General features: G+C 41.9%; 1 protein-coding gene across 1 annotated transcript in view; it reads left to right on the top strand.

Annotated features, from left to right (window-relative positions):
* TG (thyroglobulin) overlaps positions 1-26,147 on the top strand; it is a 161,095-nt gene that overhangs the window by 71,814 nt on the left and 63,134 nt on the right. Inside the window, exons 36-41 of the mRNA XM_056330821.1 lie at positions 3,011-3,145; positions 4,260-4,424; positions 6,260-6,482; positions 14,525-14,618; positions 19,348-19,507; positions 24,432-24,631. Coding sequence (XP_056186796.1) covers positions 3,011-3,145; positions 4,260-4,424; positions 6,260-6,482; positions 14,525-14,618; positions 19,348-19,507; positions 24,432-24,631 — 977 coding nt within the window. The remainder of the gene's footprint in view (positions 1-3,010; positions 3,146-4,259; positions 4,425-6,259; positions 6,483-14,524; positions 14,619-19,347; positions 19,508-24,431; positions 24,632-26,147) is intronic.

The following is a 26,147-nucleotide window of genomic DNA, read 5'->3' on the forward strand; positions in this document are numbered from 1 at the left end:
AAATGAATGTTATTAACTTGACTCTATCCCCCATAAAGGGATAAAATAAAAATATTTTAATATAGAAGTAGGAAGTTTAGCTTGTGATCAAATGTAGAACACATTACACATAGCTAATAATGGCAGTGTGCACTCACAAGCTTAATTTGAGCACCTTCAAAAGATTTTAATCACAGTAAGCTGGTAAACCTCGGGGAAATAGATACAGGAGGTGAAATTCAAGTATCAGAAGTGTAAATCTGAGGAATTTATTTTGCTTTTGTGGAATTGTTTTGAATTTCTTTCCTGAGAGAGTAGAATTTAGCTTAGCAAGAATGCTTCTGAATGCTTGACCTGGGGGCAAACGGAGGCATATGGGGATTATGAGACTTGCCCGAGGTCACTCGATGAGTCAGGGAAGCTATGGGAAGAGAGTCAGTCTGGTGAAATAGCTTCCAAAACCACTGATGTACCCAGACTTGTTGACTTACAATGGAGTCCAGACAAAGCTCTTATTTGAAAGAACCAGCTAGTAATTTGAAAATGTGTTTGAACCTAGAAAGATTACTTGTTCCAGTAGTAGGACCTGTTACCAGTACTGTAAATAGTGCAAGATGGCAACATGGCTGTTACGTAAAAACAAAGCTTAAGTCATATTGATTAAAAAAAAAATAATCTTGTTCACATTTTCAGAAAAAAAATAAATTAAGGAGTAATTGAAAACATGAACTGTCAAGATGTAACCTGTAAAAGTAAGACTTCAGGGATCTAATAGTAGGGGCAGATAATTTCTGGACAGGATGTAATGGTTAATTCTCCATCACTTAAGGAGCTGATTTCTATTTTTAAATATCTTTCTAAATAAATGCCACAAACTGTCACCCTGGATGTAGAGGCTGAAATTTTCTAACACAGATCATGCAACAGGTCATATTAGATAGTTTTAAAATAGAGAGAGCATTGACAATATGAAATGTAGTAATTTCCACATGACTAAACCCACTGTGTTCCTCTAAAATAACTGAATAGTCAGTGCGTAAGGGCCTGTTGCACAAGTCAAGCTGTGGTTGCAGGGTCATTGCTCCCGTTGAATATAGTGCTGATGGTGACTTTGTGATATCAAGTAAGCTTGCAGTCTTTAACATATAGCAGTGCAATACCAAATTAAACTTCATTTCTACTTAGCTGGAGACTTTCAGCCTCTGTCTCTTGGAAGAGTTGCTGCCAAATGTAACAGGAATAAAATGATCTTGAGGTGGTTGAAATGGACTCGTTGGACCCAGTGCAGCCTTCTTGCCTCTAGCTCACAGGTGTGGACTAGGACTGGGCTGTTTACTGCACTCCATACAATGATCTAGGTTGGATCATCTTCATTCCATCAGCCATTTTCTTCAGCAAGGGTGAAGCTAGCGAAGAAGCTAGCAGTAAGACAACAGCCTTGGCAATGGTGGTAGCACATCAGGGTTTTTTCAGTTTTTCCTCTGGGAGATAACTCATGCTTGAGGTTTACAGTTCCTTGAGAAGGATTTACCTTCTCAAAGACTTTTAGCATCAACATAGAGCTCTGGGTTGTAGCAGTTGCTGTGTGTTGTCATGAATTATTTTGAGTAAAATAATTTTGAAAGCTAATTTAGTCATTTCTATTCCTTGCCTATTTGCTCAAGGAATGATGCAACCAGCCTAGCCTGTAGTCTGTTTTGGGTTCTCATTAACTCATTAACATAAGAAGTATGTCAACACCAGGATTACCAAGTTGCAGGGAGGGCATGCCACAGCCCTGATTGTATGACACCCAGACCTCAGCTTCAGATTTGATGTTTAGTGATATGGTCATAGCCGTCTTTCTGTGAGGAGGGGAAGAAAGGAAACTTTGGCCATCTTTGCAAGTCATCCATTTCTGAGAAGACTAAAAGACATTTTTAGTGAAATGAACAGTCACAGCTTTCGCATCTGTGGTAAATGAACTCAAGTAACAGGGCAAGATCTGCTCACCAGGAATAGCAAGGCAACAGCTGACTCAGCTCTGTCCTTACCCTGCAATTACATGGAGAGGGTAGCGCTAACCTCCTCTTTAGGACTCGGTGGCCACAGCAGGCTCTTTTGCTTTTAAAACATTTTGAACTGTTGAAAAGAACTAAAATAATTAAAGGCCCATTCTTTTCCAAGCTGCCTTTTTTGACTTCTGTATGCAAAATTGAGGGCCTGTAGATATTTTTGTCTGTTTGTGCATGAGAAAAGAATGATTATGGCTTTTGTTTTAAATCCACTGAAGCAGAAGAATAATTCTCGATGAATACCAGAGTCAGTATGTATGTATGCATATATGCTCACACATGTGCATGCATGTCTACATGTATGTATGTGAATATACCTGTATGTATGTGAATATACCTGTTTGTATATCTGTAACTTCTCACCCTAAAGCAGACATCTAAACCAGGATGAAGATACTGTACGGTAAAGCTGCCTGTTCCTCCTGACAGCACAGGGAGTCTGGTGTAATTAACTCAGATGTTGACACGTCCCTTGCAGGTGACTGAGGTGAAGCCTACATTAGGAAACCAGCTCTTGTTTTAAATATAGGTGTGGATGTCTGCGGAAGGTTCTGGGAGTGCTCAGTCACATGCAGGATCCCCACTTGCTTCCCAAGGAGTTAGGGGTTGTACCTGTTCAGGAACTTCTGTGCGAGCATTACGCCCCATGTCCTTTAATGTAATTAGGCCTGTTCAGAAACCTTTTATTTAAATCAGTTGGATTTACATCCAAACCTGGATGGAGCTGCTCCAGATTTACTTCTTTATTAACTGAATACCTTTGTAAGCCTAGTTGCACTGACCTCAAAATGGGACTGGACCCTCTAGTCAATCAGAAGCCTTTGAATATTATATTTCATCTATTCCCAGTTGATGCAAAGGAGAGTGAAAGTCTTTCATTTGGGAACGCCCCAATGCTTTTACTTCTACATTATTTTCCTCTGACATTTTTACTGATTCGTCTAGTTCAATTTTTTTTTTTATGATTCATTTTACAGAGTATTTGGATACATGGCAACCCTTAAACATGTCCTCTGTTTTCATGGATTCATCCATCTCAGACTTTGAAGTTGCGCAAATTAGTAGAGATATAGCCAATGACTTTTCTACTGCCAAAAACTTTTGTCTATCCGGTAAGAAATGATTAGTCATAGCTTTAAAGAAAATACTGGCTTGTGAGCCTAAAAAATACATGAACAGCTCTTCCCCCACGCCCCCGCTGCACCCCCTTCTGACATAGATACACTGTTTTTACTTATTTTTAAAGACTACCCCAGGGTTCCTGAATTTGGGAGAAGGGACCTGAAATAGTTTATTTTTGGAAGATACAATGGATATAGAATTCCTTACAGTGATGGTGTAAATTTGACACCTCCTGGATCAGAGATCTCTTGCTTCTCCAGGCATTGTACAACTTGGAAAATATTTTAGTGGATAATTAAAAGGATGATGTAATTATTTTCTAAAGAATATTTAAGGGAAGCTCATTGAGTGAGGCAGATAGTAGAGCCATCTACCATTACCTGTAGCTGTGGTGCGTGAGGGCAGGTTAATCGAGAGCTGGGATAAAGCAGGAGTTGGGCTGTAGTAACAACAAAGGAAACTGCCTTAATCAATACCCTGACTAGACAGCAAAGAGTTCTTTAACTTCACATGACTGGCAAATTCTCAGTGCCACAGAGTAGTAGAAATCAGGAAAAGTTCCCACCTACTGCAGAAGATGGTCCGTGGAGTGGTCCTCCTTTTTGCAGTAGATGGTCCTCATCTCATGAAGGTGAGCAGTGTAACTTACGGCTTTTTCCTTTTGCTGTGACTGTTTGAAGGAGCTCTTCTAAAGTGAAAGTGTTGGATATCCAGCTCTGAGTACAAACTGGGATGAGCGAGAGGATTGCTTTTCTTATTCTGAAACCTTTCCGTGGGGCTCCCTGGGGGCTGTTTCAATTCAGCTGATGTCCTCAGTGCTTTATTAAAAGATGTTTTCCTTCTCCTAAAAACCTGTGATACCAGTTCTCTTGCCGTGTTGCTCCATTTTAAAGCAAATATAGCCTTTTGTCCTTTGGCTATTTTGGAGAATGTTTTAGGAATCTGAAGACATTTATGTCCCATTATTCTGCTTTAGACCTACTTCATATCCTTGTTGCTTGACCTGTTGTAAACTTTTTCTTTGAAGTATCTTACAACAATGCCATAAAACCACTTTAAGAATACATTTTTACCTGCTCTTTTTCTTCATGTTTCACCTCACAGCTTGTTCAAAGAACCAGTCATGTACAGTGGTTACACTGGAAATCCTGCCTTCAGCAGTAAGATGCCTTTTCTACCCTGATACACAGATATGCACGCATGGCCTGCAAGGGCACAGCTGCCGGGTTTTATTGAAAGAGCCAGCTACATATATTTATAGGAGACAAGGTAAGAGCAAGCTAAGGCTGTGGAAGAAGGAACTCAACTGTGCTGTCCTGGGCACAATTCTTGTGAAATCCTCACTAGACTTTAAAGCAACATGGATATCTTCTAGACAATTGTCCATTGCTGTTTCACTGGAGTTACAGCCAAATGAGATGGGAAAATATCCACAAATACTTTTTATAAAAATGTAGGAAATCAGTATTGGCATCTAATGTTGAAGTAGGTATAATAAAGAAAGTCTAGTCTATGAAAGATTTTTTCAGAAATGCAGAATGGTAAAACCAAACAAAAACTAGTAATGAAAGTCCATGTCCTTCCTGTTCGTCTGCAGATGTTTCTGTATGTTTTTCCTTTTAAACTCTGAGAATAACACAGAGAGTGCTGAAATCCCACTGTCACTTGAAAGTCTTAAGGAGCATCTCTGGAGAAAACAAACAAATGAACAAAATCAACCAAACCAAAACCCCTAAACCAAGATGAACTAGTATTTTAAACAAGTGAAAATTATTTAAGAGAAATAGAAGTTGTGTAGACAGGTAAAAATTCTATTGTTTGGCTGTGTACTTATTTGTAACTGTAGGTTTTGTGGGGTTTTTTCCCCTTGATTTTAAAAAAACAATGCTTTTTTTTCATGTAATACTAGTTATTTCTTTTACTTGAAGAAATTATAAACCAGGTAACAATAAGTGGGAAAGGAAGTAATATTTTATTTTCTTTTCACTGAAATTTCTGTGAAGAATTGACAAATCAATGAGAACCTCCTAGGTTCAAACTCAATGAGAAAAAAAGGGGTTTATGGATGTCAAGTGAGGCAGAATCACTAACTGAGTCATAAAAGCTAGACTAAAGTGTTTGCCTATTTCTGTACAGATTTGGGTTTAGTCACATGACTTAAAATTTGGTTCCTGACTATCAAATACACTGGTTTAGGAAAGAAGTAGTATGAGGTATCACTTTGTTCTGGTTTTGTATTATTGAAAAAGGTATTATTGAAAAGCCTGTTCTTTGCATAGATAGCCAATGATTCAGATAATCCTTACATTAAAAAAAAATAAAAAATAATTGGATCAAACTATTACCCCTTAATATTTCATAATTTTCTGCAAGCAAAAAATAAATTCAGATAGCAATTATGTTTGATCTAAAATGTAGATACTAGCATAAGTTCTGTGGAAAAAAATGTCAGTATTCACAACAGAGTGTGAGGTGAGCAAGGGTGATGAAGGCTCTCTGGTACCCTGCACTCGCATTCCCTTCTCTGGCGTGTTACGTGACTGACTTGGTGAGCACTTGCACTGGTGTTTCCCACTCCAAGAACAGCAGTACCTGCACAGGACTGCAGGGAGTTTGGAAATGGGTTATGCTCATTGCCTTCTGTTGAAGCTCTTCTGAATCACATAATGCAACAGCTACTGGAAAGGGAAGTACAAGTCTTTCCTGGTAAGAGCCCAGACCAATGAGCTGTGTGGTTATCTTTCCTCTCTCCGACTTGCCATAAATGTTTAAAGGTTTAACGCTGTGCTTTTTAGACCTGGGCGAGGGAAGTCTGAAAATCTCTTTTTGTAGAAATGCTTGGATTTGTATTCTAATGGGATGTCTGATGTGGAAGACATGTTTGAGTAGGGGTTTGAAAAGTTAAATGTTCATATCCAGTAGGTAACATCTAGCATAGCATGAATTATTTAATAGGGAGAGAATAACACAAATTATCTCTGTTCCATTTAAAGTGAATTAGACACTTCACAGTTTAAAATTAAGGGGAATGGGATTAATTTTAATTCCTAAAATGGTACTAACTTGAAAAAGCAAATTATTTTTTCTCTGTACCCCCCCAATAGATTTATTCCTGCCCATTTCTGAATCAGATTTAACCCCATCTGTGTACATCCCATCCCATGGAGATCTGATGGGCAAATCCCAGGTGATACATATTGGCTCAGAGTGGAGAAATATCAGCCAGTTCCTGGGGATCCCGTACGCTGCACCCCCCCTGGCAGACAGGCGCTTCAGTCCTCCAGAGCCGTTTGCTTGGGTGGAAGCCTGGAATGCTACTGTGGCTCGGTAAGAAACCCCTCTGATCATCTGCAGAAGTGCTAGTCCATCCAGGAGTGTGAAAGTAGCTGGAGTGATGGCCACAATATTCATGTCCTTTCTTGCAAAAGAACCTATAGGGTACAGATTAATACAAGTTTGGGACTTTGTTCAGCAAAATGAATAATTTCTCCATCTATATGTTAATGCATGCAAGCGCCTCAAGAAAAAAGGCAGATTCCTGTACATTGCCTTGAATGTATGCATAATTCCCCACTGACAGACTGCTGTCAATCCATTTTCATCCTGAGTATTTATATAGGGATTTATAATATTTATACAGATAAATTTTGCTCAGGCTGAGCCATAAATTTGTAGAATATTTAATCAAACAGGGGTACTTGAATGCTAATGTAACCAGAAGCTGTGGGGGTCTCATAGAAATTCTCTGCCTAGGCTGAAGGACCTAGAGACTCTTCTCTGTCCAAAAACTATTAAAAACCAAATACTTGTTGAATGCCTTGGACAGAAGTACAGAAGTTATACATGTTTTAGGTAATGCCTTAAGAGGAAATGAGCGCTAGGAACTGTATAAGCAGATGTGCTAAATTTCTCTTAAGTCCCTATGTCTAATGTTTCCCATTGGCTGGCCCTGGCTCTCCAGGGCTGTACAGACATCACTGTTGGTGAGTTTAGGCTGGAGGCACACTACGGACATAGGCTTTGTGTGCATGTTCGTTTCATTTAGTCTTATAATATGAGTCTTAATTTTGTTGCATTGTGGAACTGAAATGCCAAATCGTGCATGTCTATTTCTTAAAGAAAAGAGGGTTTGGGTGATACTACTTAGTATATCTGTGATGTGCAACATGTTAGGACAGTGAATTTCTTTAAAAAACCCAGCAACCCACAATGAATAGAAAAGCAGCAACAACAAGAAACAAGATATGAGCACGGAGTGTTTTTTCCAAGGTCTTTCTCCCAGTGCATCCCTGCTCCACATAACAGAAAGCAAACTACAGCACACACAAAACTCATCTGAGCGAGCCATGCTGCACAGGTACATAGGAAGGTGATACAGGAGAGCTGGTACCTGATTGTGTTCCTATCAATAAAAAGCAGACTGTTTTGTGGCAGGCATGAGAAGCTGCAGGGAATAAAAAAAAGAATGATAGAAACAAGAAACAGAAGACTGAAGGTGCAGAACAGTCAAAGGGAGGGGGTCTGGTGGAACGACTTGGTGAACTTTCTGCAGAGGAAGTTGAAGAAATCAGGGCTGTGAGTTGAGGTTTAACAACACAAGAGCTTCCAAGGCAGCTAATATGGACCTGAGGTCTACAGAGATCCTGTGTTATTGTTGCATTAAAGGGGATGGAAAATACCACAATCAGTCCAGTCACGTTTAATAAGTATATTAAACTACCACAGGTCTGGATGCACTGATAGCAGTCTGCACTGCCAGCCCAGTCGTGCTCATGAGCTAGCACAGCCACACTCTGAGGTTTGGTTGCCTTCAATGAGAAACTGCAATGACCAGCTGCTTAACGGTGCAGTTTTATTTGTGCAACAGATAGACAAGTTCTTTTGATTGCCGGTGACAGTGACTGTCTGCAAAAAAGGCACATGCAAATAAAATGTTATAAAGTGTAAAATGCACGGAAGAGTTAGAAACAATACAGCCTGGCTACAAATATTAAAAAGTAACTCTGTAGAGATATTTCTAAGTCTCTGGAAGAAGCACTTGGTTTCAGTCTCACTCAAGGGGTCCCAAGGGGGGAGAAGCAAGGCTCAGCCCATCGGCCGGTCCCAGGAGTCCGTCTTGGTGGTGTCTTCCCCCTTCTCCTCTCATTCATTCACTTCTTATGTTCTCTTTACTCTCAGGTGGAGCCTGAGTGACTCTAGTCATACATTCCTTTATTATGATTGGTGCAAAGTTCTCTTGCTTTCATTTAAAGATACAGTTCATTTTAAATTTACTGCGCATGCTCCCCAAGTGGGGGATTCACTCTTTTCAGGGAAGGGGGGCATTTGAGTTGGAGGTCACGATCTCCCACTACCACAATTATTTTACCCTAGCATCCTTGAATTTTATCTCTTCAGCAGTTTGTTTTCTTTAAGCAGTTAGCACGTCCTCATCAGAAGGCTCTTTATTTACGTTCTTGTTGAGCTCATCTACCTTGAAGTGCTGAACGGGGCCACATTTCCGACCTTCTCTTGCAGATAATGAAGCTCCTGCTTGGTCTTTACCACAGTTGTTGGCCCAGCAATGGACACCACCTCATATATTTTCCGTTTGGCAGCCATTATGCAGCTTATCAGCTGTATGGTACCATCAGGTTCTCAGTTCTTCAGGGAGCACAGCAGAGCCTGGCTGTGGTGCCTCCACTCCCCCTCCACTCCCCCTCCACTCCCCCTCCACTCCCCCTCCACTCCCCCTCCACTCCCCCTCCACTCCCCCTCCACTCCCCCTCCACTCCCCCTCCACTCCCCCTCCACTCCCCCTCCACTCCCCCTCCACCCTCCACTGCTCCTCTAGGATAGCAGGTTGTGTGGTTTAGGGAACTGTGGTTGATGTGGATTCCATGCATGCCAACCATCCTGAAGGTGATAGCTCTATTTTACTCTAAAAAATCTTTCTGTAACACTATACTTCTGTTAGGACCCGTTTTTTCTCTAATTCCCCCCTCAAGGTGATTTTCCCACATAATCCACCCCATGACTATTGTCACTCAAGCTTCACATGAGGGCATTTAGGGGTTAATATTACATGGAGTATCAAGAGCATATACATTGGGAGTGTCAAATGCATGCCTGTTCAGTAGAGATAGTACATAGGATAATTGTTTCATCATGCTCCAGATTTTCACATATATCACCAAGACAAAAAGTAAAAGAGTTAGTATCAATAGCAACAGGAGCTAAATAATTGCCAACAATGCTAGTAAAGTTACAAATACAAAGATTCGAATAATCATTAATATCCATCACTATATCATTTATGAAAAGAACACTACAAGAAGACCTCATGCAAACACACCCTTTCCCAATATATACAAGCACCATTTCAGGATATTCATCAGATGCATTTCAAAATGACAAATGTTTTGCTCTGTATCAAGACAAATATCTTGGGCTTTGATGGTATTACTTCCACAAGTGAATCCTTGTTGTTTTCGCACAATGCATGTGTTAACATCAACAGTTTGACATTTATTCCCATTTTGTTGGGCCCATGCTCTGTGCTCCAGTGGATAGAGTACAGTTCCACTGAGGTTCAATCCTAACGCAATGACTGGGTATATGGTATATACTGAGGTATTGCATATGGTCAGAACAAAGGCTGTGGCTGTGTTGCTGATGAGACTGAACAAATACCACCAGAACTGGAATTCCTTTTCAAATTCAATTGCATTATCCCAAATTACCTTTTGAATTTCAGTGGACAAGGTGCCCTCTTCACCGTCCCTTATGATTGCAGCCATCCTCGACTGTGTCCACAATTGAGCTTGGATACAACTAAGAGCCAAAGAAACATTACTTTGGATTTCTCCAAATGCATCTACCATCAGTTGGTGGTCCTTTTGATCAATTCCCTCCCATTAAGGCAATATGTCTGATAAAAGCCATTATTTGCTAAAGCCAAAAGGGAAATTCGTACAGGATGGTTCAATTTGTTCAAATCACTGGTTACTGCAACCAGTTCGCTCATTAATACTTCTGAGTCTATGCTATTTAGAACTCCCAATCCTGTTCCCAAAATACCAGTCACATCCCTTTTTGTTCACTTCGGGGGGGGGGGGGGGTGTGTGTGCGGAGTTTGCGTGTGCAGTCATGCCTACCATCCTGCATCAGAGGTCTTCGGGAATGGTGCACATGCTGGTTGGATCACAGAAACGTTATGGATTAAGTAGGGGCCGTTGTTAAGGGTACAAGCAGACAATTCAATAGGTGGCTGAGCTGTTGGAGGTTGCATCCTAATGAAATGATGTCGCCTTTAGTTCCTTTTAGAAATGGGATATGTTGATTCTTACTATAATTTGTGATGGTCCATTCTTCCATGTGAAAAGTGATGTTGTGCAGTGCTACTGCAGACATTTAGGTTAGGCACAGGTACATTTAGAAGTATATATTCTTCTGTTTATGGCCACCCCATCGTACACAAATTCCCCAATTTGTGTTCTACAACCAGGAAATCAAATAATAGCTCTACACCCTGTTTTCCCCATGAGCAAATTGCAAGTTTCTCCAGACATTGTTTGGAGTGCTAACATTTCAGAAAATTCATGGTGGTCTCAGGTGACTTTAATTCCCATTTAACAGCAAGATTCAGATTGGCCTTACTTTTGGTTGGTATCCCAACACTTCCAGTATATTTACATAAGCTGGGGCCCACGGCCATTCTGCGTTCTCTTGATTATAAATCAAGGGGAATTGTGTTGTCAAGGTGAGAGATAATAACACAAATCTGTATGTCATTTTCAAAATTTAGGGTTCCAGATAATCATACACATTAGAAACCATGTTACAGCTAAAATTAGAGACAATATTACATTCAAGTTCAACACAGGCTAATCCTTCCATCCACGTGTAGTTCGTGCCCACGTGTTGTTCATTTGGGGGTTTTGGCAAGACAAAAGATGGGAAATGCTTGGTTGAAAATGCAACCGGCAGAATTATTTAAAATGAGGGTAAAATACGATGAGTGTTGATTCAATGCATTTTTCCAAGTCTGCTACTGCCCCATTGATCCCTGAGTTTGCTGCTGCTGCCAAGGGTATTTTCCAGAGAGCCAATACGTCGGTGGTATCTGCCGGGTAGGATGGCTCACTGCCCTCCCCAGGGATACAAGTCTTTTGCCGGGGATTCCATCAAATCAATCAAGTCCTGTCTTGGTGCATAGGGTAAACGGTCACTTCGAGACAGTCTTTTTCTGAGATTGTGAAAAGACACCAGTTTTCTCTTTTCCCTTATTTCCTTTATTTTCCTTTACTGCAGTTAAAGATTGAACTAATTTACAGAGGGCATCCTTAGAAGCACCATGTAACCAGAACTGGGAGACTCCCAGTTCCTGAGCTTGATGTTGTAGGTCACTTCATTCCTTGTCATATCTGGGTCTTTCCTTTGACCCTTCACCTCATTTGGGCTGTGAAGTGTTGACGGACTTGTCATGGATGGTCTGGTAGCCTTTCTGTGGGTGACTTTATGGTCCAGCTCCATGAGACACCTGTATTCAACTATTTCTTGTGCAAGCTCATCCCATGCAAGGTTGTTATTCTGCTGACCCCGTCCATGACCACGAGCACCATCTCTCTTGGATTGCAGGCATTTTTGAATATCTGCAACATGTATCATAAGACTTTCCAGGAGTCCACAAAGGAAAGGGGTTAGTCTCACTGGATCAACAGGGGATTGCATTGGAGGTTTCCCTGTAGGATCTCACTCGTAGATTGCCTGTATGCACGCTCCTTTCTGCACTGACGTAGTTAACCCAGAGAGACTGCTAGTTTCAATTACCAGCAGTTCTCCTCTCTCCTGAGGATTTATGCCTCCTGCCCAGTAGGCAGCCCATGCAGTTAGAGAGTAATTGTGGTCTCCTGGTGTAACAGTTAAAAACACTCCTGGATCCCAGGGACCTCTTGCTTCCTCCTCACTCAACAACACCCGATCTCCTCCTGTAAGAGAAATGTGCCACATATACTCAACTTCAGATTCACCTAACTTACTTGAATATTTCTCTTGAAATTTTAATAATTCATCATGTGTCCAGGGGACTGTATGCATTGTGACAGTTATCCTTCCAGTCATGGCTGGCCATGCAGTCCTGTTTATTTCCTGGCATGGAGAGTGGTCCTCATGTGGTTAATGATGCACTACTTGAGCCAGATGATCTGGCCAAGAGTTTACATGATTAAGGAAATTATAGATTTTTGCAAGAGAGCTGGGAGGATGATACCCTGCAGCCTGAAGTGAATCACCACCTGCTTTGGTGAAACACACCCTGAGGCTACAGGTTTAGAGACCCGTCAGCTATTTGAACCCTCCCTTACTCACGCTTTGTCTCCAGTTTTCAAGCAAAGCTTGAGATTATCTGAGTGAAAAGAGATGTGGTGGTGTCTTGGGGAGCTGAAAGATCATCTAACCTTTAGTGGTCTCATCCTTCAGGTTGCAGCTGAGTTGTGGAGGTGTTAACAGCATAACCACAGTAGCCACACAGCCCTATGTACATTGGAGGGGTCTGGTGGGACGTGGCTTTTTGTCTCCTCAGGTGCACAGTGATGTTAGGTTAGCACACAGCCCATCAGCACTTGTGTCTGCAGCCACAGCATGGTGCCTGCTAGGACTTGGGTGAGACCCGTCCGCCTCTGTGGTCTCTCTTTGAAGATCTGGTGTTGCGATGAGCAGCCTGGCTGAGATTTTCAAAGCAACTTAGGGACCTTAGGTAACCTGCTCCTATCTTTTGAATTCTCAGTGCTTCCTTAGGCCAAAGAGGAACTTGGCCGTTATCTTCTATTATATATTTAAGGCTAAAAAAATAATTCCTTGAGATTACCACTTGGAAGTGCACTTGGAAAACCTAAGGGACCTCACTGTCTATGTGCACAGAAAGTGTTGACAACTATATTTTTTAGGACTCTATATTGGTGTTGCACGATATTAGTATATAAGAAATTCACATTAATACAGTGCTATTACTGATGGAAAAGAAATCTTTATTTATCAGCCTGGATAAAAGACTTTAAAAAAAATAAACTCCACAAAACAAACCAACCCAACCAAAAAACACTCCAGTTTTTGGTCCAGCTGCTGTAGGAGCTGTGGACTTGCTTCAGCAGGTGGCAGCCTTTCCCTGGAGTCGATCCTGGCATGAGGAGATCCTGGGAGTTGGAGGTGTTGGGAGTCTTGAGGAGTTGCTAAAAAAATAGCCATGAGCACAGGTGATGATTCGTGCTTTCCACAGGGAAAGCTGTGTGATGAATAGCCTTAGATCTGCTGTCCTGGCCAGGTTCCTACCTGGGAATTTGTGTTTTGTCTGCCTAAAATGGCTTCAGCAGTTTTGGTTGGAGATGACGTGCTTCACTGTCAGTGTGAAAGCTGTTGAGTGCTATCACCATCCTAGGAACCTTCCTTACGGAAAGATTTTATACAATTGCATTAAAGCTGGTCCTTGTCTTTGTAGTTTTCTATTAAATTCTTCACATGTTCAGTGTGAACGATAATTTAGAAATATTTCTCTGAGATATTACTGTCTTTTCCATAGCCTCTTTTGGCTTTTTCCCTAATAAGTTGTCATATTTTTCTGTAACTCATGATGTGATATAAATATGGCTGTGATGTAGAAGGAAATGGCTTTAACGTAATTTATATCTGAACTGCGAAAATCATCCACCTGATTCTTGTTGTGGAGAGAGCTTGAGCATATGTGTTGCATACAGACGATGGCCAGAAAATTATTTTCTATATGTGGCTGGCTGCTGAATTCCTGTTGAAAGGTTACTTTTAACATTGCATGGCACTGTTAATGGTCTGCTACAGTGCTTAGAGCAAAGAGATTTAAAAAAATGCATTAAAATTTTAAAATTACCGTTTTTTTTACCACAGACCATTAGAAATTAAAATAAATATAAATAAATGTAGGCCACAGACTATTAGAAATTAAAATAAATAACTGGCATTTCAGCAAAAGAGTGTATGACATAGCTGTGCAGGCAATCGTGGGGGGAGACCTGTGCCTGAGACCCCCAGTCCTGCTTCCCTTACATCTGGTGCTAATTTTGTGCAGTTTATGTGAGTTTTCTGAAGGCTTATTTTGAAGTTCTGCTTTTTTTAAAATGAGGCTGGTTTTCTGAGGGAAGGATTCTAGACATGAAAATACAATGTATTATTATTTGTGTGTGTGTGTATACAAACCCGGTATATGTTACCAAGGTATGGGTGAGCATAGTTTTAAATGTGGTTGAGATCTACAGATTTAAAGATTTTATAAACATAATACATCAAAATACAAGGAAATAGCAACAGTGTAAAAGGAGTACAAGTCTTTTTATTGTAATTTTCTCAATCCGTGTCTTTAGGGCAGCTTGTTGGCAGCCAGGAGATGGAGAGGCCCCGTCACACTTTGTCAGTGAAGACTGCCTATATCTGAATGTCTTTGTTCCTGCCACCACTGTAAGTAAGAGATGAGATGAATTTTTTTGTAGCTGAGCACTGTCTCTTTTCAAAGTACTTTAAAGTGGCATGAATGATTGTTTTTCACTTGTTGTTCACCAAGCCCTGCAAGGTTAAATTAGATACTCTGTTGTTTTCACTGGTGCAAGAGTATTCCCTATAGGCTTTTAGTGAGCTGTTTGGGTAACTAGGAGGGTAGCAAATTAAAAAGCTAGAGAGACAATAGAGGGAGAGAAAGAGGGAAACAAAAAAACAAGAAGGAAGTGGCAGCAAAGGACAAATTAAAGACAGAAATGGCAAGGTGCCTGAAATGAGGCTGGCTGTGCAGGAGATGATAATGCAATACAACAGGTCACATCAACACTTACCGCCAGGTAAGCAGCAGCAGATGAGTTTTTTCACCCTCATCTTTACCGTTCCCCTGTTGACATTTGTGGAAGCTCTGTCGAGGAATGAGGGTAGAAAGCAATGCTAGATTTGTGCTCGGCCCACAGAGCATAAAAATAGACATTTTAAAGATGACTGGGCCAATGGTACTATCTGAGAAATTGTCATTTGAAAGCTCTTGCCTTTCTCATTCTAAACAGATATAAAATAAAGCTTCAAGTTAAAGCCAAGCTTAGATAATTGGCCAAACCCCTGGGGGGCTGGGGATAAAGATGCTGAATATTACGTGAATCCCATTGACAAGTGGGCCCAGAGCACAGGAAAAGAAAACTCTTTCTTTCCACAGTACTGGCCATTTTCAGAAGGTGATGGGAGCTGTAACAGAAACCTATGAGTCTGTCACACTGCGTGTCTGGAAAGAGCCGGTCTAGCTATCTGACGGCAGCATTCGGGGTCCCTTGCAGGCGCTTTCTAATCACCAGAACGACCAGCAGTCTGTCTTCTCCCTGCAGCATCAGATTGTCATTTTGCCTCCAGTGCAGTCATTGCTTATTGAAAACATCAGGTCACTGTCCCAGGCAGTTTGCCATCTCCGCTTAAGCGCTGCTTGCCAGATAGCTTATTTGGAAGCGTTATATTTTCTACCATCTGACAGACTAAACAGGCTTGTCTTTCCTCCTTAGTGATGCTGTGAACAGAATCCCTCCTGTCTTTTGTACAGATGTAAGGTAGAAGTAGATCCGACCAAGTCAATCAGTTTCACACGTGTAAGTCTAGCCCAAGAGAGAATCAAAACTTCTGGTTTTGCAGAAGTAGCTGGGAGCAGAAGGCATGGTATTTTCCTGTTTCTTTTTGTGGTGAGCTCGACTTTTTACTCACAAATAGAGACCTGTAGTTATATATTTTCAGCCCGTGGAAAATCGAATTAGCTAGTAAATACTGAATATAAAATCTCCTGGACAGCAGCGAAGGCAAAGGTCATTAAGGAGCACTCAGCCTGAGCAAGGGCATGGTGCGGGGACTGCTGTCTGCCACCGAAGGACAATTTAAGTGTCAAGCAGTGAAGAAGGTGAATGACATCACCTCATTTTGCTTCCATAGCTACATGTACCATGTAACCCTCCAAATAAAACTGGCACTTCTGAGAGACTTTTTTCCACCCATAACCATCACCACCTGTCACACTAGCAAAGCAAAGCTGTGCTTCAGCTTGATTTACAAGGGGTTCAAATGTAACATCAAGAGTTTAAATTCTCCACTAAATAAGAACAGAAAATGTACCCTTTCTCCTCTTCTCCCACCCCCTGTGTGTATTATTCCCATCCTTATCACATCATCCTTTTTGCACTCAATTCTTTACAGAGCAATATTATACAGTAGTAAAAGCAGTGGAGGTTGCCTGGCGTGGGGACATCTGTCCCTGCCACGTAGCTCAATAAGTGTTTTACAGAGGGATGGAGAAGACAGATGGAAGACAGAATATTATGAAGCCTTTCAGACTTCCACCTGACTTGCAGCTTCCTGATGGATGCTGAAATTCTCTCGCCCTTGAGGTGAGACCTCATGAGACCATGGTGGAGCTGTTGGGCTCCCCAGAAGACATTCCCCTTCTAGCTAAGCTAGGGAGCCACCTGACCATGTCGCAGCTGGAAGTCTTGCACAGATTTTACATCTTAAAGCGAGACTGACTGTGTTTTGTTGCTGAGTATGGAGCAAACCCTTGCACTGGGCAGTAGCCCCATGGTAGCTGTGGCCTGTCTGAGAGGAACGTGCTGTTCCCACTCTACCCAGCTACTGCGTGTGCCCCACTGCAGGCTGGCAGTGACACTGTGGTGCTGCACCTAAGCCTTGTACCAAGTGGTGGGGGGTGAAGGGACCGGCTCCAGCGGCTTTAGCTAAGTTCTTGCGCTTCGTCTGCCTCACAGATTTAATTGCAATGGTTGGCTGAACTTAGTTGAGAACAAGGATTGGGGAAAATTCACTTCTATGCGTTATCCAGCAGCTAAGGTATAGTAAAAAATTAGTTGGCTACCAAATATATATATATAGATCGACAGACAAAATGAAATACCTCATATTGTGAGGCATAATTCAATTACAGCATGAAAATTATTGTGCTGTGCTATTAAAATGGCTAACAAGAAATGGGAAGGCAATTATGTTAAACAGCCTACTTCTAAAATGCCCTAATCCATGAGCTCTGAGGCTGAAATCCCTTGGGATTAAAACCCAAATTATTTGCCGTGACAGTTCACTTTCAGATAGGAGAGGGATCTATCCTTGCTTGTCACAGACTAGAAATGGGAATGCTGTGTCCAGACACTTGGCACTAGGCACAGCCCTGGTGCTAAATCTTTCCCTAAACTGCTCTGTATCTGTTGCAGTGGGCTTTGTTTTGCCATTTTTAACTTCTATCACATGTCTTTGCCTTTCTTAAGGTTTTCATCACTACAGCAGTGGGTAAAGTTGCCCAGCATAATGTAATATACAACTTACAGGGCAGCTGGAGGTCATGGTGCGATGCAGGCTGTGAGCACATGGGAAATGCCTAGCTGGAGCCTCGGGTCTCCCTGTGCTGAGCTGATGGGATGGAGCAGGCTCATCATCTTGTTTAACACTGTTTTAGCTGACAGGGCTTGATGTGGTTGTATTTTAGAAGGAGTTTCTATGTGAAAACAGATTCTTTCATCTTTTTCTTTACCCTTCTCTCTCTCTCTCTGTGCTGCATGTGGTGCAGAAATGGGAACCAGGGACAAGGCACTGTGAATTAGGCAATTACTATTCAGGAGCAGAAGTTCCTGACAGAAAGCAGCATGTTTCAGTGCTTGCAATTTCTTGGGTTTTCTTGATACATTGTGTTCACAACAAGCCTCTAAAGTGATTCTCCAAATAGATGAGGAGCACACGCAATCGTGACAAATTAAGGGCGGCTGAGGGGAGTTTGACTCCTCTCCGCTAATTTTGCAGGAGGCTGCAACCTTCACTTCTCTGCTGCTTCTCCCACACGGCCAGTTGCACTTTTGCTGGAGACATCCTTTGCCAGAGCAGATGGGACTGCTGTGTTTAGCTTAGCTGCATCCAGAAAATAACAGTAACAGTGCCCAATACTCTCTAGCTGCAGGGAAAAACAAACCTCAGACGTGCTTTGATGCTGCTGCAGTGGCCACCAGCCCTTCTTTAAAAAACACCACCAGCTGCCAAAGCTGAAAGTGGGACAACCTGCTGCTGAGCAGAGGAGAGAGAAGCCTCCATCAGGATACTCCCAAAGTGGGCAATAGGAGATGAAAGTGCTGAAGGGAAAACTGAGTTTACACTTTGAGAAAAGCTTTCTAGCATCAGAGCAGGTTATTCTGCTCTATGCTGCAGGAAGGAAAAAAGAAAAAAACAAAACAAAACAACCCCCCTTTGTACATTTCCACTGGTATTTCTTCCAAGCGTCATCTTGACAGAGCTGTAATGTGCTGGTAAATGCTGAGGTCTCCTCCTGGGGCAGTTCTGCTTTTGTGGTGCTCGTGCAGCAGCAGCCTGGTTACAGCCCTGCGGTGTGTGCAGCAAGGATCTGCACAGACGTGGTGCTGTTTTGGGAAAAAGTCTCCATTTCTGTGTGAAATCAGGGGACCCCGCAAGGAGTGCTAACAGGGGCAGCAGCCCTTCCTAGCTCTTCCCCATCCCAGGAGTCTTTCTGGTCTCTCTTGGGGCAGGCTGCCTCTGTGCTTCATGAAAGGTGAGTCTCACCTGTGCAGAGACAAAGTCCTCTCTACAGAACACCTCTGTGTATCTAGTAGGGGAGAACCTCCATGGGGATAGAAGGAGCAACGAGGAGCTCTTGTCAAAAGAGTTTCGAGACTAGGCAGTGTTCAGCCACGGAAGACTTGAGAGCAGGGAGCAGCCCTGCACAGCTGTTGAGTGAGTCTTGCTCAAGATGAAACAACCCAACAGGCCTTTTCCTTCTTCTGTTTCCCACTTGTTTGAACTCTTCCTGCGTGATTGTGTAAAGCAGGTGTTACAGCAAAGATGAGCCCCCCACACACTCAGTCAGCCAAGTCAGCAGGATGGGCCCAACTTGAGCTAACCTGGTAGAGTTGTTGGCTGGTGGAACACAGTGGTGCCATTAAGTCTTTTTATATACTGGACATAGTGTCCTCCTCAATGGTATGTAGGTGATTGCGGACAGTTTACCCCTGGAATTTCAGGCAGATGGCCAGATATCCCTTCATTATGGTCATGTTCAAGAGCTATGAATGGCTTAGATACCGTTAATGGGGAAGATGCTTGTGTTCTCATGAGTGACTTCCAAAAGCAGTTGGCTGCAGGAATATTAACCAGGTTGTTGTCACGGCAGGTGGAAAAAATGCCCGTGTTGCTGTTCTTCCACAATGGAGGGAGTTACAATGCTGAGGCAGGAAAGACAACCGTAGATGGATCATACTTAGCAGCCATCAGCAACATCATTGTCGTGACAGCAAACTACCGAGTTGGTGTTTTTGGCTTCCTTAGTACTGGTAAGTCACAGATTTTTAGAACAATATACTATGGGCTAAATTGCATTCTGTAACACTTCTGTTTCTAATTATTTGTTTTTAAAGTTCAGTTGTTTTTTTAACTTGAGAAACACTGATTGGTTTTGTTGGGAAAAAATGGCTAAGAAATGGTGGGGACTTAAAGAGAAAGGGGAGAAACCGGGGGCAAAGAAAGAAGAATAAACAACCCCCAAGCATCTATGTCAAGGCACCGGATAGACTTCTGTTTGCAGATGCAACTGTGGGTATTGGGTTTTGCAAATACACAATAGGTTAGGCATCAAAATCCCTGCTAATTCCAGGGACCTGTCACTGTCAATATGGTTTTCAATGTGTCCAGCTTCCAACTGTTCCACCCGTGAAATTTTGCTAATGCTCTGTTGTGCCTACGTCAGAGTGGGGAAGAGGCAGAGAGGGGTAACTGCAGGTTAATGGTAAGAAAGACATGAAAGTATGGGAAGTATAACACAATGATAGTTGGTATCTCAGTAATTCAGTCTGACTTCTCCTTTGAAGGACGTGCCACGTTTAATTTGAATTCCATTAGCCATTTTTACTGTCCTGGATATGACTGAACTTTGGCATGCTCTGTGTTTGCATCCCTTCCTCATACTCTAGTCTAAAGGGCACTTCTGCTCTCCTATTGCCTTCTAATAACAATTGTCATTAAAAAATACACAAATTCCCATTATGTAGAGGATTTTGTGTTGTGCAAAGAGGCATGTACACATGAAAAGACAGTCACATCTCCCTGAACCTTTATGGTAGTGCCATTTGGTCTACAGGATTATTTTTTATTATTATTTTGCCTTTTATTAGATTTGCCTGCTTAAGCAAGTAGGGAACACTTTTCTTCCTACCATCTTTCAGTTCTGGCTGGGTCAGGGGAAATCAAGGTAGAGAGCCACGGAGAGAAAATGCAAAAATTACAAGTGTAGCTCTGGCTCCATCGGACTGGTGGCAATCCTGGGTCTCTCTAGTGGATGCCTTAATACGATTATAACCTTTAGTAGATTATATTTGCCCTGTTTGCAAATACCAGACCTACATACTTTGCCTCATGATTCTTTTGAGTGTTTACTGCTAGTGCTGGGTGGGTTTTGCCTAGTTTGGGGTTATAGGTGCAGCTGTTGGTTATTGTTTGCCTTCTCTGTTTTACTGCTTTGTTCAGAGCTCCCTCCCAGGAAAGCCTGTTCTTCATTCAGTAACTAGAGAGCTGGTGCTACAAACTCCTTACTCATTTAGATAAGATGTTGGTAATAGGTGTATCTGGGGGAAGAATCACTGTTTTTATCAGTGCAAACCAGATGCTTATGAAAGTGATACCATGGCTTCATTTTGGCTAGAGCCAAATGCAGTGTGGATGTGTGCTGTGCGAGCTTCCACTACGCAGCACTGCCCACGCGTTGCCCACTAACCTCCTTCAGCCCTGTGAATCTCACTTAGGTTTCTTCCTAAGTGGAAACTGCTAGCTGGGCTGAATATTATATAGCAGTATTTATATGATGGCACTTAATTTAGGGATCAGGAAAATTATCCAGCCTCTTCTGCATAGGGATCTGCACGCAAGTCCCAAAACACGAATGCATGAGCTGAATGTCCTGAATTTGCATTCCTGTAAACCTTCAGATAGAGGTGGTTCATCATGATTAGGGAGTATTTGGTGGCCTTCTTTTTTTTACTGTGATGCTGCAGCCCTGGAAAAGTGCAGTCCTTCCTGGCCTCTTCCCTTGTGGGAAATCCTTGGTGTGCATTTGGGAAAATCCTATTGCTCCAGAAGGAACTGGACCAAGTAGGACAAGCTCTTTCCAAGAGTCATTGGAACAAGCCAAGTACCACATTCATGGGAAACCCTAATAATTCCTTCACTGCCACAATCCTGTCTTCCCTATGTCCCTTTTAGTCTGACAGTGTGTGATGAGGTGTGGTATGTTTGTACCAGGCTCCCTGGCAGCATGGACTTTCAGTCATACTCATTGTGGTGAGCAATACTCTCACTGCAAGATCTGTTCTTTGGTCCACCACAGGTTGGTGGAATACCTCTGACTCCTTCTGCACATGACCAGTAGTCACTGGGGGTTCTCAGTGAAGGTTATCAAGCTGGGCCAAATACTATAAGGGTTTTTCTCAAGACTCAAACCAAATTCTTAATGATATTCCAGGAATGTTTCCATTCTTACTAGAAGACTTGACAAATCTTGGTCCTTTGGAAGTTGTTCCATTGGGTTCAAAGCAGGCAGGGAGCTCACCCTTAGGACTCTGGGAACATTAGCAGCAGGACTGTTAGAAGGCCCTAAATTTGCTAACAAAAGTTATGATCTTGTGAGCAATATCAGTTTCATTATTCAGCTGAAAAGACTGCAAAGTGCTGAATCATCTTGCATTGACTTGTTATATATTGCAAAACTAGAAATGAAGGACTTAAATAGAGATTTGGGGGGATGAAGGGCAGTGAAAACAACAGATTTTCCTTTATTAAAAAAAAATATGGTTTTTTTTATTCTGCATTTGTTTTGGACTCTCATTGACAGGGCTTTTGCAAGCAAAAAGCTCTTATTTTTCCAAGTATAAAGGATGTTTAATTTGCTCTTTGCAACCATTAATGGTTGCAAAAACTGATGCACATTCTTACTGGTGCCTTCACCTCCCGCTCGTGATATGGATGGCAAAAGAATGGAGAAGACAGTCATGTTTCTAGGCCTGATTCTTTTAAGAGTCAATGAAGTCATACAAACCGGGATGATTTTTCATGCTTAAATTTAACACTATTGTTGTTCACCAGTTTAGTAATGACAGAAATGCGTATGTATGTCCTTGTTTTCTGAACACTGGTTTCTTTTCTCCACACATTCTCCTGTGGTCCTCAGGTATGTGATCTCTTCCTGCAAAAAAGGCAGTGGAAAATATCCCTGGAAGACACATTTCTTTTGGTCTAACTACCATGTATGTCCATGCATGCATCTGTTCCCCAGTGTCGTACATTTCAAAACCTGGCTGTGGTTTTTGCCAGGGGAAAAGGAACTGGTTCTATTTCCTTCTTCAGTCTTGTTGTTCAGTATACCAGTAGAGAGGCACATTGTGGGGCTACAACATTTACATGGGTTTCCATACAAATATTTCTTGACCAAAAGGGTTGTCGAGCACACGGGCTGCCCAGGGAAGTGGTTGAGTCACTACCCCCAGGGATATTTAAAAGATGTGTAGATGTGGCACTTAGGGACATGGTTTAGTGGTGGACTTGGCAGTCCTAGGTTAACAGTTGGACTTGATGATCTTAAAGGCCTTTTCCAACCTAAATGATTCTAAGATTCTGTAATTCCATGGCACTATTATTCTATGATTCTATGGTTTCACTTCCTCTGAGGAGGTCTCATGAGGCCTGCACTAAGCCCTTGAAGTGAGGCTTCCTTTTCAATAGCATAGAGAGGGTTAAGAACCCTGGGAACTGGTCATGGTGTGCAGCATAAACTAAAATACCCGAAAAACTAAAGCAGGGAAAGTTTTTTCTCCATTTGTTTCACTGGTGTGGCTTGGCCTGATCATCTGAAACTATGGCTACAGGTGGAAAGTTATACTTTCTGGGGCTATGTAGTTCTTGGCTGTCCTACTGAAACAGTGATGGCTGTTGTAATGTGGGTATGTGTATGATCTGCAAGGCTAGCGACAATCTGGTTTCCTCTATATTCTGTTCTGCTGCTTAAATTGGCCTCTGTGATATCTCAGTAATTCATTGTGGTAGGCATATGGATATCTAGGCATATGGATATCTAGGATGTATGCTTTCAATAGCTCTTTGCCTGAGACAGGGCTCCCAGTCCACAAAGTGGCAGCTTCTTATTCCAGTCTGTTTTGATTCACTCGTTTCTGAGTCTATTCTCACTTTAAAACTGCACTATTTGGTCTTGGCAATGGAAGAAACAATTTCAGATGTGTTCTGGGATTTTCTGTCTTGTCTTGGATTTCCCTCCCCCACACACGTCTTAAATGTGGGGAATTTTAAATCACTATAAAAGAATGGCTCAATGTGGATTAAAAGGAAGTAGACAGTGAATAATCATTTTCTGTTCCTTTCTTACAGACTGTGCAGGAATTATTATTTCTGCTTTTGATGATATAAAATTAAGCTTGCCAGGGGGTTGCATCATTAGATGCTTTCAGCATTAGTTTCCTATAAATCAGGGTGTCAGGTTGCCACTGGTTGGTATTGAAAGGAAAATAGTCTCCCTAAGGATCGTGAGTACATGGTTATTTTTCTTTTGTTTTCATGGAAACAAAAATACAAACATGTATAAGTCAGACCTCCATCAGTTAGACATCAGTCAGTCTCAAACTCAAAACGTACATGGAGACATAAATTATAAAATAATATTGGTATGTGTGTAAAGAAATGCAAGATGATGTGGCTTATAAATGATTGGTCAGACAGGGTAAAAAGGATGTAGGAAGCAAACAGATCCAGTTAGGTGTACTCCAGGGAAACAGTTGATGATCCTTATGGGTCCCTTCCAAACACTCTGGGTTTTTTTGTTCACTTTTAATTCATTTTGAGATCGAGCTACTCATGTAGAAAAAGAATTTCATGGCCTGAGTTTAAGGATACTTGACCCTGGATTCAAGTCTGCCATGAGGTGTCCAAATGAAGCTTGGAAGTCAGAGTGTTATTTTTGTATCATCGGGGCAGGCAATTGGGCACCTCCAGGCATGCCTGGTGGAATGGTTAAAAACTGAAACGGAGTTAATCTGTAAAGTGATGACCATGGAAGAGACCCTTCAGACTTTTAAACTCTGGTGTTAGTTTTGTCAAGGTTCAACTGCAAGAGCTGCTAAAAATGTAACATTTAATCAAAACTTCAAATGTGTTTAGGTTGATTTCTTTATAGACCTGTTTGTTTATTTGCCACAACAGGTTCTCCTGAGGTACGTGGAAACGCTGGCCTTTTGGATCAATTAGCAGCTTTGAAGTGGGTACAGCAGAACATCGCTGGCTTTGGAGGAGATCCAAGCCGCATTTCTTTAGGAGCTGACCGTGGCGGGGCAGATGTTACCAGCATTCACCTGTTCACAGAAACCGTGGATACGAACCTCTTCAGGAGAGTGGTGTTGATGGTAAGTCCCATTCCTGCCACTTCAACTTCAGTGTAAAAGGAGGTTGTTATAGATGTGAGGATGTTGCAGTGTGTGGGTGCTGCTTTTATTTCATCCATGCCTTGGCAGCGCTAATCGGGCGGTTATTGCTATAGTTATTTTTCACCTCACCTGTGACTGCTATCTCCAGGACCGGGGTGCTTCACAGGGATGTACAAGAGATGCACTTTAGTGATTGATTTAGTCATAGTAAAACTCTGGTTTTCGTCACTGTGGTTTTTTTGTGTATTATATAAATAGTCTTGTTTCCTAACTTACAGGTACAACAGGTTAGTTTCCATTCCATAAATACGGTTGTTGATCTGCAGTTTTGAGAATCTAAAAATAATGAGCCAAACATCCACGTGTTTAAAGTATCCAATCTTTTTATCTGATCTCACGACAGATTTCATTTTAAAGAAAAAGCAAGTTTCAGAAAGAGACTAAAAATCTGTTTACCCACAGGCTGATTTGCTGTCAGCTTGGGCCATTTTCGCAGTCACCCCAAGTGGATCCGTATTTTTACAGCCAAATCACAGGACTTTGAGATCTGCTTTTTCAGCGTTGATACTACCATTGATCTTTGCAGCCTCAACTAGGAGTAGTGTGCTCTGAAATGAGCCGTAATCTTCAGTGGAGGTTTATATATCCAGCAGAAATGGTACTTGAACAAAATGATCTTTCTGCTAGCAGCCCTGGCTTGGAACTGTGAACAGAGGAACAGAATTCTTGGTCCGGAAAACCTGGGGCCCACTTAGATAAAATCTTGCCTTGAAAATAATGACATCTCTAGCAACTACTTGATTTTTCTTCAGTGTGCCCCTGTCCCAAGAAACGTGACCTTCTTTTGTATCTCTGTGTCTCAATAAGATTATTTTAATTGCATCACTCTAGTGGAGAAGCAAGGGAAGTTGCCGAAAATTGCTTTTCAGTAGTAGTTTTTTTCTGTCGTTCTCAGATAATTCCTCATAGAGTTCCTAGGTTTTTACTCTACTCTTGGCGTAGCGGTTAATTTGCTAGTAGACCTAGAGTCCTTTTCTCTCAGAGCACAGTTTCATCCTACTCTTTCTCTGAAGTCACAAAGTTTTTACTGACATGGCTCAGGATGGGGCCCTGTGAAAGCTGTGGCAGGATACAGTGCAATTTACCAGCTGAGCAATGTATGTGAGCAATGCATGAAAGGCAAATGCAGGGACCTCTTTGCTTATCATTATTTCTGGACTGCAGTTCCACACTGCATCTTTTCTTTTATAAAACTTTATAAAAGTTTGAACACCTTCTTTCTCCTACAGCAGGACATTGAATAACAGAAAACAGTGGCAAGTGCAATCAGCAGGCAGGTGCATCAATTCTTCCTACTGATTTACTGTTCATAACAATTTTCTTCATGGGACTGTGTGGACCGCTTCTTGGCAAAAGCAGGTTCTCCACTTATTTCAAAGTAATGTTAAGTTTTTATCCTTGCAGTGTCATGGTGGTTTTAGTTTTCCTGTGAAAT

This window comes from Falco biarmicus, chromosome 3, assembly GCF_023638135.1.
Source record: "Falco biarmicus isolate bFalBia1 chromosome 3, bFalBia1.pri, whole genome shotgun sequence".
In the NCBI taxonomy this organism is placed as follows: Eukaryota; Metazoa; Chordata; class Aves; order Falconiformes; family Falconidae; genus Falco; species Falco biarmicus.